The following is an 18,433-nucleotide window of genomic DNA, read 5'->3' as shown; positions in this document are numbered from 1 at the left end:
ATCAATCGTCACCAACTGTCACCAAGTTTTTTCACAAATTATCATACAATGTGCCAAGCTAAACTAACTGTAAGCGATGAGATCATAACAGGGCACTTCAATGGAACACCAATGAGGAAAGAATGTATATTGACTCAACAACCTGACTAAAGTCAATTATTAGCTATAGATGGGTGCATTACAAAGAGTTGGAGTTTAGACAATGATCAAGTATTGAAAATAACATTACCTACACTGTAACAGAAAACTGTCATTTATACTGTAATTTTTGTTATTATCGACAGTAAAAAAAACTGAAACATTTTACTGCATCATACTGTAAATGATGGTGCATTGTGAGAGGCAAAAACCTTTTGACCACTAATGGGTGCACGGTATTGTTGTTTCTGGCTCATTAACATATTATGATGCGGGTCTTGTAAGAGGCTATATTTGTTGCACCCACGTCTGAGAATGCTGTACCAATATAACTCGTATGTGGTTATAATGCCCTATGAATTTAAAATATTTAGGGGACAGATTGGAGTCTTAAACCTTCAATGCCATGTCATTTTGGTCTGTTTGGCACTGTAGTCGCAACCAGTTTGGAAGCCTTTCTTAAGGACCCAAGAAGTGCAAGTTATATAAAACACCAAATAATAATTGATATGCTGTAATATGTAAACACTTTACCTTGCAGCTAACCAAAATACTCTGAAATACAAACCCCTCCCTCAATGAATTTCAGTTATCCATTCATTCATTCTGATTACAGTAGCATTTACTTTTTTATATTATAATATAATACATTTTACAGTATTGTACAGTGTCATTACACAGTACTTGCTTCGATACCGTATTTATATTACAGAAGGTAATTTGAAATACAGAATTTTACTTGCCACGAGCTGCCTGTAAGTTACTGTCAAATTCATGGAAACCACTTTACAGTGTACCTTTAATTAACACAACACAGAAATTAGTACAGTTAACAGATATTTTCACACCTTTTGATGCATCTGCTGAGTCTTAGGGCACTTTCTCCAGTCTGATAATATATTTAATTTATCCTTTTTTCTCTGAACAATATTTAAATCCTCCAATATATGGATATTGTTTACATGAAAGCATCATCCAGAACCCTTGAGATACTGGGCACTGTGTATCACGGGGCGCTTAGATTTATAACAAATGCATGACCACTCACCCATCACTGTGATCTATACGACATGGTGAAGTGGCCCTCCCTTCCTATGAAAAGTCATTAAGCACTGGTGCATCTTTGTGTAAAAAGCAGTGCTTGTACTATTGCCTACTTACAGTATCTGTGCTCCTAACTAATTTATAGTCTCCAGCCTGTTCTCAGCTGATACTAACTTTCACAGTTTCTAAGGCCAGGACTGAAAGTGGAACATTTTCATATTCCTGCAATGCTCCTTGGTCTTGGAACGAGCTGCAAAATACCTTACAATTGCAGGAGAGGGAATTTCTTGCTGAGTTTAAAGGTCTGATAGAGTAAAATGTTGTTGACCATTGTGAATGTATTGTATTGTGCAGTGGGAACCGTCAAGGCCCTCTACCAGGGGCCAGGGTTCCGGTCTGGAAGCACACTATCCACTGTGCTCAGAGGGCACTTTCAATACTGCAGTTTAGCTGAAGTTGAGCCCCAAAAGATATTCCCGTTGATGGCCCCATAGAGAAGTAGAATAGAAAAAATCCACAAAATACATTTTTGTTATCACCTTTGTACCACCTTTGGTAGTACACAGGCATAATAAGCTTTGTAAAGCATATGGCAGCAACCACGAACGCGAGTAGATTAAGTTGAAAACAAGGGTGTCCATTCTGGAAGCAGTATGCGAACGCGAGTAGATTAAGTTGAAAACAAGGGTGTCCATTCTGGAAGCAGTCTTCAGTTCTTTTATATGTCAATGCCTTCTACACCTTCAGAGAAGGCCAAGGATTTTGTTTTAATTTCTATTTCGACTCTCAATAATATTATTATATTATTATTTTAAATGACATTCTTATTTAATCTCTTCAGTTTGTGTTGGATAGGAAAGGGTTAAAACTGAGGAGAAAAATGATCCAATTAGGGTTAGTGTTAGTGTTTAGGGTAGGGATGTCCCAAGGATCCCGGATAGCACTGATAATTTTTCTTTGGTGCTCTGAGGAGATAAATCTAGCTAAATAGGTCACTATTGGCTAGGCCCTCAGAAGCTTGATAGAAAGCATCTTCCATTCAACTGTATTAGAGCAGAATTTTGGAGTGACCGTGGAATCAATCAATCAATCAATCACACTTTTACTTGTAATGGGTGAGACTATTTTTACAGAAACCTATGGAAACTTACACCTTCTCAAGAGCAGTAGTTTTCCCAAGGTCTAAGCTAGCTATTTTTTTGTTGTAGGCTGGTGTGCGATGGCGGCTTAAGTAGCAAGTGTTTTCGAAGAGGATGTTGACGCTAATGTGTTAGCGTCGCCCTTTTCAAGATTAACTTTCAACAAGAAGTAACATTTCAAATGATCATCATCTGGTGATTGGAACTGTTATTTTTTTCAAATTGCAGCTCACTTGTTGTTAGCTATCTCTCTGAAAATAATTTGTTATGTGTGTGAAACATTGTTGCATTTAAACTTTAGATCACTGGTAACTTTATGTGCTGAACATGATAACGATATTTGCAATGGGAAGTAATGGTTGTACACTTATATTTGGAATTGCTTAGCCTAATGTTTGTGTTTTTGTATTCTTATGATTGGGACTTACTGGAGTATTCTTTAACTGTGTGTGACTGCTGTCTTTCTATTGGCCTATGTGTTTTACAGAAAGTGCGCTCTTCTACATGGGAGTGTGCCGGTATTACAGTCGCTGTCCTTTCAGCATCACAAGCCTGTCAAACTCGTATCCTTTGATATGTCACTGTTGTCGTTTTTGGTGATAGTGATGGCGTTAGGCTACCATAGGTTGTGTAAGCATTGTGGTAGTTGTGGCTGGTAACGTTAGTGTGGGTGCTGGCTCTGTGTTTTTCTTCATTTTTTTGTTTGGTACAATGTTTTGGAAGATTTTTTTTCCCCCACTGAAGGCCCAATATCCACGGTTTACCGCTGGTATTATGCTCGTGTGTTGAGTCTACACACTGACTACTTCCTAGTGACCTCTTGCCAGGCCCCCCCTGCCAATGAGGTTTCTAATTTTCCTGGTTACATATAATAAAATGTGAAATACTAGATGATTTCCATACAGAGGCATTGAGAAGTCACAGTCGTGGGTGATGTCAGCCATTTCCAGTGCCCTGCCCTGCTTTCCCCTCTCATCTCTAATAGTCTTCCTGTACATTGATTTCTTCTCTCTCTCGCTCTCTCTTCTGGTCAGTTATAAAGGCTTTCAGACATTCAGATCAACAAACACTACCCTGTGGATCTGGGGAAGAGGTTTCTCTAACCACGACATGCATCTTCACATGAATTCTGAAGGCGCAACTCAATACTTGGGAGACTGGATGAAAGCTCTCTAGGGACAGCAAGGCAAGCCCCTAGCCCAGGCAGGAAGCATCATCAGTACTAATTTAATACCAGCCATGGCAGATGCTGTGAGGGCTAGCATGAATAGGAGTCAGAAGGGTCTGTTGAGGGGGTGGAGAGACCATAAGGGGGGGTTGTTTTCTGGAGGTTATCTGCAGTGCATCAGCTGGCCACACTGGGCTTGCGGTCCACAAACATCCACACCCAAAGCTTTTTATTCATTTTTTTTTCTCTGTCTTTTGGAATGGTCTCTAAGATCACTGAGATACTGTTACCACCGCAGGGATAACATCAAAGCAGCAAGTTACTCAGCATCTCAAAGGTAGGTCGTTATCTGATCTCTTTAGATTTTGGCCTTGAGTTGTATTTTCTCAAGACTTGCCAAGAGCAAATACATTCTAAAAGTTGGTAATATGCTCTGTGTTCGATTTATGGCTTGGAAAGTAAGACGGAAACTTGAATTTGCAATCTGTTGTATAGTATTATATCGACCCTTTATCATGACATTGAAGTATTAAGTGAAAGTGATATGATACACTGATGTGTATCACTGAGGTGATACGATATCGGCTTCATGTTGTACTCACAGAGGAGAGATCCAAGATAAAATAGGGTGCGTCCAAGAAGCACAAGAGGCAATTTCCTCTTAATGGATGCATTCTAACGCACTAGTGCCGTTCACATTTTTATTCCATTTTTTTACATTCATTTTATTTGAAAATACAAGGAATGTAATGTGAAATGCAAACTTCGAAAATATGACACCGGTATACATTTTATTGTTTAGAGTAGAATCTATTCCAACCTGGACCCCTTATCCTTTAGGTAATAATTACTTCCACTCTAAATTCCAGCATCAGGTGAAAATAGACAGAAAGAGAGAGGGATGTATGGGTCATTGTTGAACCTTCACCTTCTTCCACTGACTCCCAGGTGAGGAGGGGTAAGGCTAAAGGCTATGCCTGGACTACCAGAGAACATCCCCCTTGGGGAGTGCACCCTACACTCCCAGTCCCAGGAGCAGCTCACTCCCCAGACAGAAAGCACCGTGTTCAGCCTGTCACGCAGCGAGTCCCTCTGGACCAACGAGTCGGCCCGCAGCACATGTGAGATCTACTGGTTCCCATTCCACCTAATGTCCACCGGGGGCAGCATCTTTGCCTGCGGCTTCATCCTGAGTGGCCTGTATTTTGCTGGCTATTGCAGGAAGGCCACCAACATCCTGGGCCCGGCCCTGGTATCCATTGGCCTGATGGTGCTGGTGGTGGGCGTGGTGCTGATCCCCATCACCAAGGAGAACAGGAAGCAGCCCACCATGAAGAAGCCCTTCAGTTACTACAGGCAACCAGTCTTTAAATTATGAGGTGGGCACGGGCGGGGTATCCCTGTCTTGTATGCTGTGATCCTGGAGAGTCCTCAGGCTCAGTCTGGTTATCAGACCATTTCGTTTCCCAAAAGCACAATGGAGGATTCGATACTTCCCTGCTGAGCATGGCTACACGTTCACATGATGAATGTTTGCTCTAAAGACAATGAACTTATAGGGGGACAGGAATCGTTCAATTTTCTTCCACCACTACGGATGTATACAGTATTTTAATATCTGCATGACAAAGTATACATTATAACCAAGTTACACGTGGTTCTTTGGCATTTGAAAGTACTAGAAAATGACCATGCTGCCAAATACCACAATTCTAAATGTAGTCCACTGCTTTTATGCATAATTATTAGAATGAGTGACAAGCATATTGAGAAGAAAGATGTGTGCATGTACATTGATGAGAGCAGGATTGAGTATTGACAGCATGTTTTTGTGGTAGGCTACTGATTCATGAATAATTAAATAAATAACATAAGTGCTTATTTCGGGCGGCAGGTAGCCTATTGGTTAGAGTGTTGGACTAGTAACCGAAAGGTTGCAAGATTGAATCCCATGAGCTGACAAGGTAACAATATGTTGTTCTGCCCCTGAACAAGGTAGTTAACCCACTGTTCCTAGACCATCATTGAAAATAAGAATTTGTTCTTAAGTGACTTGCCTAGTTAAATAAAAGTTAAATAAATAAATAACATTTGGTGATGGATGCATTTTCTTTTCAGTTGCAGGCTATATTCATCACATCCACAGCTATTATAGACTTCCAGTGATGTGTGTTAGATGTCAACTTTGTGATGGGCAGTGTGACACTTGTGACTGGCCCAACAAATGGAAAGTTTTTAGTGCCAAGGGAAAGTGAAGAACATCACTTTTCATAGCATTTGAATGTCCTTCTCGTGACTGGACTGAAACTTTGATTTCATACAACTTCAATTTTAGAGTGACTATAAAATACTATTAGAATAATTCTGTTTCTGTTCAGAATGCCGTATGTGACTGACTAGGTTTGTCTAAATGTGGCAAATTATATCAACGTGGTCGATTTTGTTGATGTATAGGGTAGGCCGACTATTATTTCCACGACATTCCCTTATGTATTTTCACTTGTAGGTGAATACTCATTTGACTGGCAAATTACATTACGTCGAAAGAACTGAGTTGACCTGCACACAAGCTGCATCATTTGCATCAAGCAACAACACCATATGCGAGACAACCACTTCTGGTGAATAGGCTACTGTAAAATAAGTGCGCCACAAGAAAGTATAGCTCGTTTTGTTTGTCTATTTTATGTGTTTGTTAATCAATGAAATTATAGTCTATCGTGACAAAGGACTTTTTTAAAAGAAGAAGAAAATAAATGGTGTACTGTCTACCTTTCGCTCTGAACACGTCACGTTGGGGCGGCTCTCACAGCAGGTGTGCTCTCTGGGTGCGAGAAGAATAGAACCAACAGAATAGACGCACCTTCCGTTATTTTCAGGGTGTATCGACACAATGATGGACCTTAGATGCATAGGCGGGTGTGTGCCGTTATTTTGTCTGGCTATTGGTTTTGATGTTATTGGTTTCATTATCCTATTCATTGGAATTTTTGCCAATTTGCGTATCGATGGCAGGTTTTATGGTGATTTCTTGATTTACAGTGGTTCAATTATAATTTTCATAAGTTTGGCTTGGTGGATTATGTGGTACGTGGGAAATATACAGGTCTCAGAAGACAGCTTTGGAACAAGCTTAATGAAAAAGAAACGGAGTTTTGTACAGTTGGCCAGAAAGTTGTCAGAGAGGCTTTCCAAAAAATGCAAACCTGAACATGTAACCACAAAGTATGCCGAGGAAAACAAGGTTAAAGCTGTGACGCCTTCACCTGTTCACGTCGCCTCTCGAATAACGTGGGGGAAATCTTTCGGTTATCAGAATGGCGGCTATGACTCCAGCTTGGACTCCTTTTCGATGGAGAAGGAGAAACAGACACCAGATATACAGAACGTGGATGTGCAGACCCTCGCTAGGGGTAATGTTGAAAGGCTGTTCTGATTGTACGTTTTGGGATAAGATGTAGGCTTCTAATAAATTGTGCATAATTTCAGGAAAATAAACTATATTTAATTTTCACTAATGAAAAAGAAGTCCTCTGTGATATACACACTAACCTCATTCAGCTATTTTGCTCTAAGAACATTATAAAACCGGTAGGCCTAGGTAACAAATATTAGCTTCACCACAGGTAACTCATATTAGGGCAAGGGTTCCCAGACTCGGTCCTGGGGCGACCCGGGTGCAGTTTTGCAGGACCGAGTTTGGGAAACCCTGAATTAGGGGACTGTATTGCCTAATTGTAAAATGTAAAGTAAAATGATAATCTGGAAAATGTATAAATCTGTATTCGGGAAGAAACGTTTTCAGTCTATTGATTTGGTATTTTCTCATTTGAATTTCAAGGTTCTCTGTAGCACTTTCTGATCCCAAGACTACCTTCAACACTGTACACTTCACGGAATGGGACTACAGACAATTCAGGACATTAATCAGTGCTGGCCTGGACATCAGTTCTTGACAACAAAGACTCATCATTATGGGGTGAAATGAGCCATAGTCCTAGGGATATAGGCCTACTGTAGATATTGCTCTGAATGCATATTATATTGTTTTAGTTTTTTATTTATATATCAATTATTAATATAATCGCCATGTGATGCTATGTGAACTTTTTATGTTCTAGGATCAATATTATGTGGAAAGGCTATATTTTGTCATATAAACATATCGACATGTTAAGGTCCATCGTAGCCATTTTCTAGAATAGTCTCAGACGGAAATCCTAGAGGCCCCTGTCTGAACGGCAGGTAATTGAACACAGACTCTCTCCAAGCCAGACCCAGAAATGCAATCACCTGCATTTACAATTGTTGACACTACATAAAAACAGTAGTCAGGCAGGTTTGTCTGTGCCACAACAATTGCATTGCCAAAGCAGGCCGTAAACCCTCAACAAAACGTTGTGTGGCCTGGGGCACTGAGCTTGGTTTCACCTGCATGTTGACATTACATGGACATTTGGGCTATACTCTTTTAACTGTTCAATGAGTAGGCCGATTTTGTTTTTATTCATGTGCACAAACTTATAAAATGTATATTCCACCAGACTGCATTTTTTTTATGTTGTGATTTCTTTTATATTTTATTTCTTAATATTCTTTAGATTTCAGTTGCCTTACCAACATACAGGTTTTGTCTAACATGACTGATAATGAGCGTGTGCATATCAAGTCATTGTACTCAGGGCGTTGCCTGTCTGTACGCTAATGTTACCTAATCCTGGCCTGTTGACTCTGTTTTGCGGTCCTCAGTTGAATAGGTATTGCACAGAGGTAAACCAAACTCCCACGACTGTCTGACTGGTCAAACAAGGTACTTAAAGGGAGAGGTTTTTCACTGCAGTTCCTCTTTCGGTCATGATGTAAGAAGCATGAAATAGTAAATAATTGTGGAATGCGTCCAGTAGGCCTACTGCAGGCTAAATATAAACTGCTGATAGAATCACTGAAATATATCTTCCCAACATACAGTATCTTTTCCCACACTGTTCATAATTTTAGATGTTATACATATATGCTGATGTCATATTTTTCATATTTACATTTTTATTAATTTTTTTTAATTTTTTTACATTTTAGTCATTTAGCAGACGCTCTTATCCAGAGCGACTTACAAATTGGTGCATTCACCTATAATATCCAGTGGAACAACCACTTTACAATAGTGCATCTAAATCTTATCAAATGCATTATTATTTTATACACAGACGCATGGTGCATTAGATTTGTATTTATTTAAAATATACATCCAATGATCTTGATAAGCATCCAAAATAAAAATAGTTATCTAATGAGATGATCCATTTCAAGCACTGTAATTACATTGCTGCAAGTCAGGGATTGCTAAGGAATGAGGTTGGACCATTTGGTTTTTATGTTTTAATGGATCATTCAGAGTAGTACAACCTGTTGATGTGGTTGGATACCAGTTTTGCTGCTGTTTCCTACTTGGAAGAATTTGAAGGCGTGCTGAAAATCAGAAGAATGCGACTTACGTTTTAAAAAGGTTGTGGCTGGAAAGGCTTCTCCTCATTCTTGTAAAGTCCTCAGCCGACAGGAACCCAGACAGCGTCCATGTCCCTGCTATGGATACCTCTTCTATGGGTCGCTGTGTTTTCTTTCTCATCCTGGCTTTGGTCTTTGACGTTGTCGGTCTGATCCTATTTTTCCTGGGGATCTTTGCTCCTCTGAGTTTCTGGGACTTCTTTGTGCTGTCGGGGCCCCTGCTCATCTTCCTCAGCCTGGTCTTCTGGATATTCTGGTACCTGGGGAGTCTCACAGTGCCTTACGAAGAGCTCAAGTTGCCAAAGTGACACCCAAACATGGTCAAAGGTGACCAATGGCTGGTCCCCCTGGACTGACAGCTTGACCCTCACAACTTTAAGGAGTTGACAGAATTCTGGATTCTGGGTGTTTGACCATGTTTCTCATTGGACTGTGAACCAGAGGCCCTTGTTTTCTTTAAAAAAGGTTTGAGCTTTAGTTCAAGTGGTGTGTGTCTGTTTCTGATGATGATGAATAATGATGAAGACATGGCTGTTGTTTCAAAAAATATATATACTTTCCTCTGTTCAGGAACCTGTTGGACCCTGGAACAACTCCAGTTGTAAGTGAAGAATGGCATATGCACCTTATTCTACCTATGATGTAGAATGACAAGATGTCATGTACAGACAGCCAGGATTTCATCTGTGCTGGGTTGAAGTGGGACATGAACTCTAAAGCACTTGGGTCCATCCTTAAAGACTGCATCAGCACATGTTTAACTCCTTTTATAGTATGTGTAAAATAATAAATATTTGTTCAAATAAATGTTCATCTTATATCCTCAAAAATAATATCAGAAAGAGAAGCTTCAAAATGTGACAGACTCAACATTTTGAATGACTCATTGACGCATGAAGTGCTTCGAGAGACTAGTCAAGGATCATATCACCTCCACCTTACCGGCCACCCTAGACCCACTTCAGTTTGCATACCGCCCCAACATGTCCACAGACGACGCAATCGTCATCACACTGCCCTATCCCATCTGGACAAAAGGAATACCTATGTAAGAATGCTGTTCATCGACTATAGCTTAGCATTCAACACCATAGTACCCTCCAAGCTCATCATCAAGCTGGAGGCCCTGGGTCTCAACCCCGCCCTGTGCAATTGGGTCCTGGACTTTCTGATGGCCGCCCCCAGGTGGTGAAGGTAGGAAACAACATCTCCACTTTGCTGACCCTCAACACTGGGGCCCCACAAGGGTGGGTGCTCAGCCCCCTCCTGTACTTCCTGTTCACCCATGACTGCGTGGCCATGCAGGGCACTCGGAGTGTGGTGTCAGGAAAACAACCTCTCACTCAACGTCAATAAAACAAAGGAGATGATCGTGGACTTCAGGAAACAGCATCGAAGGGACAGCAGCAGAGAAGGTGGAAAGTTTTAAGTTCCTCAGCATACACATCACAGACAAACTGAAATGGTCCACTCACACAGACAGTGTGGTGAAGAAGGCGCAACAGTACTTCTTCAACCTCAGGAGGCTGAAGAAATTTGGCTTGTCACCAAATACCTGACAAACTTTTACAGATGCACAATCGAGAGCATCTTGTCGGGCTGTATCACAGCCTGGTACGGCAACTGCACCGCCATAAACCGCAAGGCTCTCCAGAGGGTGGTGTGGTCTGCACAACGCATCACCGGGGGTAAACTACCTGCCCTCCAGGACACCTACAGAACCCAATGTCACAGGAAGGCCAAAAAGATCATCAAGGACATCAACCACCCGAGCCACTGCCTGTTCACCCCGCTATCATCCAGAATGCGAGGTCAGTACAGGTGCATCAAAGCTGGGACCGAGAGACTGAAAAACAGCTTCTATCTCAAGGCCGTCAGACTGCTAAACAGCAATCATTAACTCAGAGAGGCTGCGGCCTACATTGAGACTCACTCACTGGCCACTTTAATAAATGAATCACTAGTCACTTTATACAATGCACTCGAAATAATGCCACTTTATTAATGTTTACATATCTTACATTACTCATATCACATGTATATACTGTATTTTATACCATCTATTGCACCTTGCCTATGCCGCTCAGCCATCGCTCATCAATATACTTACGTGTACATATTCTCATTCACCCCTTTAGATTTGTGTGTATTAGGTAGTTGTTGGAGAATTGTTAGATTACTTGTTAGATATTACTGCAATGTCGGAACTAGAAGAACAAGCATTTCGCTACACTCACATTAACATCTGCTAACCATGTGTATGTGACAAATAACATTTGATTTGATTTTTATTTGATTTATTTGAAGAAGATGAGTGCTAAATGTACACCCTCCTACATATTTATTCATTGAAGTGAAAACTTTTAGTTTGGCTTTATACTACAGCTTTTTGGATCAAATGTTTTATATGAGGCGACAGTTTAGAATGTCATCTTTTATTTGAGGATATTTTCATACATTAGTAAATGAAAGCACTTTATGTATCTAGTTACCCATTTGAAGGTTTCATAACTATTTGGACAAATCCACATTAATGTAAAAGTGTTTAAAAAACATATTATATTCTTATTTACAATAAAAGTGACTCCAAAATGACACAATACAGTACATTACTTACCATTCATTTCTATTGGGCACAACATTATCTGAAACACATCCAAAACAACCTGCATTTGGATCCAACAAGTTCGCAGAGTCACAAGCTTAATGTAGTCATTGTGTGCTAGGAATATGGGACCAAATACTAAAGTTTTGACTAAATGTAAAACACTATAAGTCAGGGGTAGACAACTAGATTCAGCCGCGGGACAATTTTTGTCGTTCGGGGGGGCCGAAACATAAATATAATAATTAGTAAAATTCAAATTGATTACAAGGAAGCCCAAAAAGAGAATGTATTTTCAAATACAATCATTTCATACCTTGGTTATATTGAGACATGATCACATATGTCTCTCTTTATTTGAGGGAATAATTGGAAACAGGTTTCCTAGTTTAAACAGATTTCCAACTAAAAACTTTGGGGGGCAAAATAAATCACTTGTGGGCCGGTTTTGGCCCGGGGTCGGCCTGTTGCCGACCCCTGCTATACATTAATTTGTCCAAGTACTAATGACAACTCCTAATGGGGGGACTAGACACATAGTGTTTTCATTTCTAATCGGTAAAACAGATATGTATGAAGATACCCTAAAATAAAAGGTAACATTTTCTGTCGCCTCATATAAAACATTTTATCTCTAATCCAAAATATTGGAGTATAGAATCAAATTAAAAGTTTTAGCTTCACTGTCTAAATAAATACATACGGGAGTGTATTAGTAGTGAGGCTGCCTGAAACTAGTCTAACTAGTAATGTAGGTTCTGCTTTAGGATGTGACAGTAGATCCACCCAACCAAGAGACCAACAAAAAGAGTAAACTCCAGCAATGACTAAGGATTTCTAAAAGGACGGCGACAGAGAAATCTAGCTGAATAAAGCAGGGAGACTGCAGAATCGTTTGACGGACATATCAACCGTAGTGGGCACTGTTTTTAGTGACATAAAATCATATTTGTGTGACATGACAGAGAACACAAAATAGTGTTATAGTCAAACTTATTACCTCAAAATTATACTGAACAAAAATATAAACACAACATGGAACATTTCAACGATTTCACTGAGTCACAGTTCATATAAGGCAATCAGTAGATTTAAATAAATTCATCTGGCCCTAATCTATGAATTTCATATGACTGGGCAGGGGTGCAGTCATGGGTGGGCCTGGGAGGGCATAGGCCCACCCACTGGGGAGCCAGATCCACTCCCTGGGGAGCCAGGCCAAGCCAATCAGAATGAGTTTTATTACAGACAGAAATACTCCTCAGTTTCATCAACTGTCCGGGTGGCTGGTCTCAGACAATCCCACAGGTGAAGAAGCTGGATATGGAGGTCCTGGGCTGGAGTGATTACATGTGGTTGTGAGGCCGGTTGGACGTTCTGTCAAATTCGAAAAAACGACTTTGTAGGCGGCTTATGGTAGAGAATTGAACATAAAATTATCTGGGAATAGCTCTGGTGGACATTCTTGCAGTCAGCATGCCAATTGCACGCTCCCTCAAAACTTTATACATCTTTGACCTAATGATCATGCTGTTTAATCAGCTTCTTGATATGCCACACCTGTCAGGTGGATGGATTATCTTGGCAAAGGAGGAATGCTCACTAATAGGGATATAAACACATTTGTGCACAGAATTTGAGAGAAATAAGCTTTTGTGCATATGGAACATTTCTGGGATCTTTTATTTCAGCTCATGAAACATGGAAGGTACATCTTGCGTTTATATTTTTGTTCAGTATAGTAGCATCTATTGTAAGTACAGAATATTGCGCAATAGACGGTATACAAACATTCAGAATATTGATTCAGTCAAACTCAAACAAGTAACAATTACATGTGTGCTTGTGTTAGTTGTTGTATGTGTGTATACAATGTGTGTTCCCTTTATTCACTCTGAGTTGAAGTTTGACTAAGGAGAGGACGTTTTCATTATGCCTATCCTCAGCCTCTCGCCCCCTGGGATTCCCCTTGCCCTATAATCAGCACTCTGGGCAGCATTAGCTCCCTATGATGCCCTCATGGAGAGTGTTATTAATGAGTCCATTTGGCTGTGGCCCCGGCCAGAGGAAATGGAGGAGAGACATTAGAGCAGCTTCTCCCCAGGAGCAGTGGTATGGAAACCACGCTGCTCAGAGCCTCGCGGGACCCTGGATTTCCTGCTAATGCTCGATTTTAGGTTGTCATGGTGGCGTGAGTCATAAACATCAGTAGCACATTATCACTTCACACTCCAGTGGCAGAATATTATAAGGCCTTGACATGTTGGAGAGGTGAGGCAAGAGTTATGTTGCCTGTTTTACACAATGTTTACAATTATGGGCTTGTACATCAACCTACCACAAATATATACTCTAGCATATTCTCACACAGGTGAGCCAGTCTTTTCATACACCTGCGTATCACTCTTTGGTATACAAGCAGTTTGTATACAAATAAGTACAAGCTGTTACATATGAACCATAACAAAACAGAATAATCCTTTCACAAATATTTGCTCTTGTACCCTGAAATATCAAATCATTTCGATTGTATGATTGCCAAATCTATTGAAAGGGTTACTGCTTACTGTATGTTGCCAGCATATAAGAGATTCGTATAGGAAAAATAAACATGTGTTGCAATGATCCACATTGTTCATATGGTTCATATGGCTTCTGACTCGAACACAAACAGTTAAAATGGAGAGTGCACGTCACATTCTATGGCCTGCTAAAACAAACTGGTTTTAGCGAAACACTAGCTGATGCAATACTGTCGTGTTTTTCATGTTACAAAACCAGTAACATATGTCTTCAAAGCATTTCATGTCCATAAATAATGTTATGAAATGACTGAACATGATTTATCAAATCAGTTATTATGCCAGGATATGTATTATTCCTGTAAACCCCTGGTACAGTTTACCAGCATTCTGCTGCGGTTCTCCCATCTTGTGAATATTGTTAAGGAAGGTGCATGCCTCCCTCCAGTGGTAGCTGGATATTCATATAGTTTATTGGTGCATTCATCTCAAAAGAATAGTTTAGTGTCTTCCCAGAAACAACCACTCACCCCTACCCCTAGGCACTTGTGTAGCTAATAAAGAATTTAGGCATTTGTAAAATAACAGACTTTCTCTGCATCTTGGAAAAACAGAATCCATCGGATTTGGTTCTAGAGTAAAGATTGCAAGGTTCCCTGGTTTAAGTGTCAAAGGGGGCTACTCGTGGTCTGCTACCACGGGTGTGAATTGGATAGGTACCTGACTGGTGATACCATGGCACTGACATGTACACTGGTTCAGTGTCACCTTAATTATGCATACACATAATGGTTCACATCCATAAACATCTAAAGAATAAGCTACAGACCAGCCAAAACAAGCATGTAAGAATTGTTCTTAACCCAGAGCCTCTGATTTGTTTAAAACATAAGAGTCTATACGTAAGAATACCTTTCTATATATGGAGCTGTGGAGTGGAACAAACTACCACAACAACTTAACGCCATACCGACCATATCTTAATTTAAAAAGAATCTCAAAAGCTAGCTGATGATTGAAAAATAGAACTATCTTAATGTCTGTACCTATGTAATAATGTATTTATGTCTGTATCTATTGTATGTAAGAATGTTTCTATGTCTGTATCTACTGTATGTAATGTTTTTGCACCATGCACTTTAGGGACCTCAATGGAAATAAGTCATTGACTTTTTATTTTATTTAACCTTTATTTAACTAGGCAAGTCAGTTAAGAACAAATTCTGTGCCTAAGGGAGTATGGGCCTAGGGGTTGTTTTTGGACCAGACCTAAGCCTTATTCCTCACCTTTAGCAGAGAGGAAGAGGCAAATTATCTTTGCCTTTAGAGCATTGATCTGAAGAGCCACAGGGGAAAGCAAATCACCTGGGGGGTCTCTGCCATATTGCTTCCACTTATCCTATATTCTGAACCAGTGACGATGTCATAGGCGTCGATGAAAAGGGACAAAAACGCAGCGGGTATAGTGCTCATCTTCGTATATTTATTAAAGAGAGTGAACACTTAAACAAAAATCACAAACCGACAATCAACAGTTCTGTAAGGTTCGCAGACTATACAGAAAGCCACCACCCATAAACCCAAAGGAAAAAACAGGCTGCCTAAGTATGGCTTCCAATCAGAGACAACGAAAGACACCTGCCTCTGATTGGAAACCATACTCGGCCACACATAGAAAAATGAACATAGAAAAAGAAAACTAGAACATATCCCCTGGAAACAAACAAACCCCAAAACACACAGAAACAATACCCCCTGCCACACCCTGACCATACTACAATGACAAATGACCACTTTACTGGTCAGGACGTGACAGACGAACCGTCTCTCAGGGCAGGTCACCTGTTTTGAGCCCCACCTGTTTAGCTAAAAATATATATTTAAAAAATTAAAACAATTTTATCTTTTTTGCTTTCTTGAGTAAGGCAGCTCCAAAATGCAGGTGTTTCAGCCTAGCTCAGTGCTTCAGTGGTGGTGGAACAGTCAGCGGAAAATACATGGCGTTAGGGGTTGGCAATGTTCTCTAGTTGCGCCGTGATTGGCTCAGTCTTCTGTCACTCATGGGGACACTACGTAACCACAAAATCTACGGGGAGAGCATGAAAATTCAAGCCCCTTGTGTGCTGGCATAGAGTTACATAATAAGTGCCCATCCAAGAAGACTCAAGGTCATTGGCCACAGAGAAAATTACATCAAATCACATTATATGTACCAGAGCTTTGATTGGACTGATCATGTGTCACGCCCTGATCTGTTTCACCTGTCCTTGTGAATGTCTCCACCCCCCTCCAGGTGTCGCCCGTCTTCTCCATTATCCCTGTGTATTTATACCTGTGGTTTCTGTCTGTCTGTTGCCAGTTTGTCAAGCTTACCAGTGTTTGTCCTATCAGCGCCTGTCTTTTTCACTGCCTCGCTTTCTCTCGTCCTCCTTGCTGACCCTTTTGACCCTTGCTGGTCCTGACCTTGTATTCGCCAGCCTGACCACTCTGCCTGTTCCTGAGCCTGCCTTCCGTCCTGTACCTTTGTCCCACCTCCGGATTATTGACCTCTGCCTACCCTGAGCCTGCCTGCCGTCTGGTACCTTTGCTCCACCTCTGGATTACTAAACTCTGCCTGACCCTGAGTTTTCCTGCCTTGACCTGTCATTGCCTGCCCCTGGTGTTACAATAAACACTGTTACTTCACACAGTCTGCACTTGGGTCTTACCTTGATTCCTGATATCATGTCAACATCATACTTTCAAAATCTTAGCTAGCAAGCTATACAAGCAGTCATCATCATGAATCACGTTGACAATCTACTGGCAAATCCTTTTCAATCCTTGTTATATGAAGAGAAAGTATATATAAAATGTATTGGTGCTCATCGGCCATTGGACATAAACATGACACAACAAAAATGTGTGGTTTGGAAGGAATCAGTGGCTAACTGCAAGCATTGCAAAGCAATCAACAGCCTGCTATTCAGTGGAGTGGGTGAGTGGTCCAAGTCTGGGTTTAAGGGTCTCTTTTCTCTCAAAAAAATAAAGGGAACACTTAAGCAACACAATCTAACTCCAATCAATCACACTTCTGTGAAATCAAACTGTCCACTTAGGAAGCAACACTGATTGACAATAAATTTCACATGCTGTTGTGCAAATGGAATAGACAACAGGTGGAAATTATAGCCAATTAGCAAGACACCCCAAATAAAGGAGTGGTTCTGCAGGTGGTGACCACAGACCACTTCTCAGTTCCTATGCTTCCTGGCTGATGTTTTGGTCACTTTTGAATGCTGGCGGGGCTTTCGCTCTAGTGGTAGCATGAGACGGAGTCTACAACCCACACAAGTGGCTCAGGTAGTGCAGCTCATCCAGGATGGCACATCAATGCGAGCTGTGGCAAGAAGGTTTGCTGTGTCTGTCAGCGTAGTGTCCAGAGCATGGAGGCGCTACCAAGAGACAGGCCAGTACATCAGGAGACGTGGAGGAGGCCGTAGGATGGCATCAACCCTGCAGCAGGACCGCTACCTCCGCCTTTGTGCAAGGAGGAGCACTGCCAGAGCCCTGCAAAATCAAATCAATCAAATCAAATTTATTTTTATATAGCCCTTCGTACATCAGCTGATATCTGAAAGTGCTGTACAGAAACCCAGCCTAAAACCCCAAACAGCAAGCAATGCATGTGAAAGAAGCACGGTGGCTAGGAAAAACTCCCTAGGAAAAACTCCCTAGAAAGGCCAAAAACCTAGGAAGAAACCTAGAGAGGAACCAGGCTATGAGGGGTGGCCAGTCCTCTTCTGGCTGTGCAGGGTGGATATTATAACAGAACATGGTCAAGATGTTAAAATGTTAAAATGTAAATAAATGACCAGCATGGTCAAATAATAATAATCATAGTAGTTGTCGAGGGTGCAACAAGCACGTCCGATGAACAGGTCAGGGTTCCATAGCCGCAGGCAGAACAGTTGAAACTGGAGCAGCAGCACGGCCAGGTGGACTGGGGACAGCAAGGAGTCATCATACCAGGTAGTCCTGAGGCATGGTCCTAGGGCTCAGGTCCTCCGAGAGAAAGACAGAAAGAGAGAAAGAGAGAATTAGAGAGAGCATATTTAAATTCACACAGGACACCGGATAAGACAAGAGAAATACTCCAGATGTAACAGACTGACCCTAGCCCCCCGACACATAAACTACTGCAGCATAAATACTGGAGGCTGAGACAGGAGGGATCAGAAGACACTGTGGCCCCATCCGATGATACCCCCGGACAGGGCCAAACAGGCAGGATATAACCCCACCCACTTTGCCAAAGCACAGACCCCACACCACT

The 18,433-nt window shown here is 41.1% G+C and overlaps 1 protein-coding gene and 1 long non-coding RNA gene across 2 annotated transcripts; both read left to right on the top strand.

Annotated features, from left to right (window-relative positions):
- The first annotated feature begins 3,394 nt into the window (after nt 1–3,394).
- On the top strand, nt 3,395–5,411 carry LOC106601487 (phosphoinositide-interacting protein). Its single transcript, XM_014193711.2, has 2 exons — nt 3,395–3,826; nt 4,438–5,411. The coding sequence occupies exon 2, from the start codon at nt 4,463–4,465 to the stop codon at nt 4,865–4,867; it is 405 nt and encodes a 134-aa protein (XP_014049186.1). The 5' UTR covers nt 3,395–3,826; nt 4,438–4,462; the 3' UTR covers nt 4,868–5,411.
- Nucleotides 5,412–5,851: 440 nt separating this feature from the next.
- LOC106601483 (uncharacterized) lies at nt 5,852–9,798 on the top strand. Its single transcript, XR_001328016.2, has 3 exons — nt 5,852–6,927; nt 7,331–9,456; nt 9,562–9,798. It is a non-coding gene; the product is annotated as an uncharacterized lncRNA (long non-coding RNA).
- The last annotated feature ends 8,635 nt before the right edge of the window (nt 9,799–18,433 follow it).

The sequence above is a fragment of the Salmo salar genome, chromosome ssa03, assembly GCF_905237065.1.
Source record: "Salmo salar chromosome ssa03, Ssal_v3.1, whole genome shotgun sequence".
Classification (NCBI taxonomy): Eukaryota; Metazoa; Chordata; class Actinopteri; order Salmoniformes; family Salmonidae; genus Salmo; species Salmo salar.
This window is presented reverse-complemented; position numbering and strand designations above follow the sequence as displayed.

Excerpts from the sequence above, each read along its gene's own strand:
- LOC106601487 (XM_014193711.2), top strand. The coding sequence starts at position 4,463 with ATGCCTGGACTACCAGAGAACATCCCCCTTGGGGAGTGCACCCTACAC.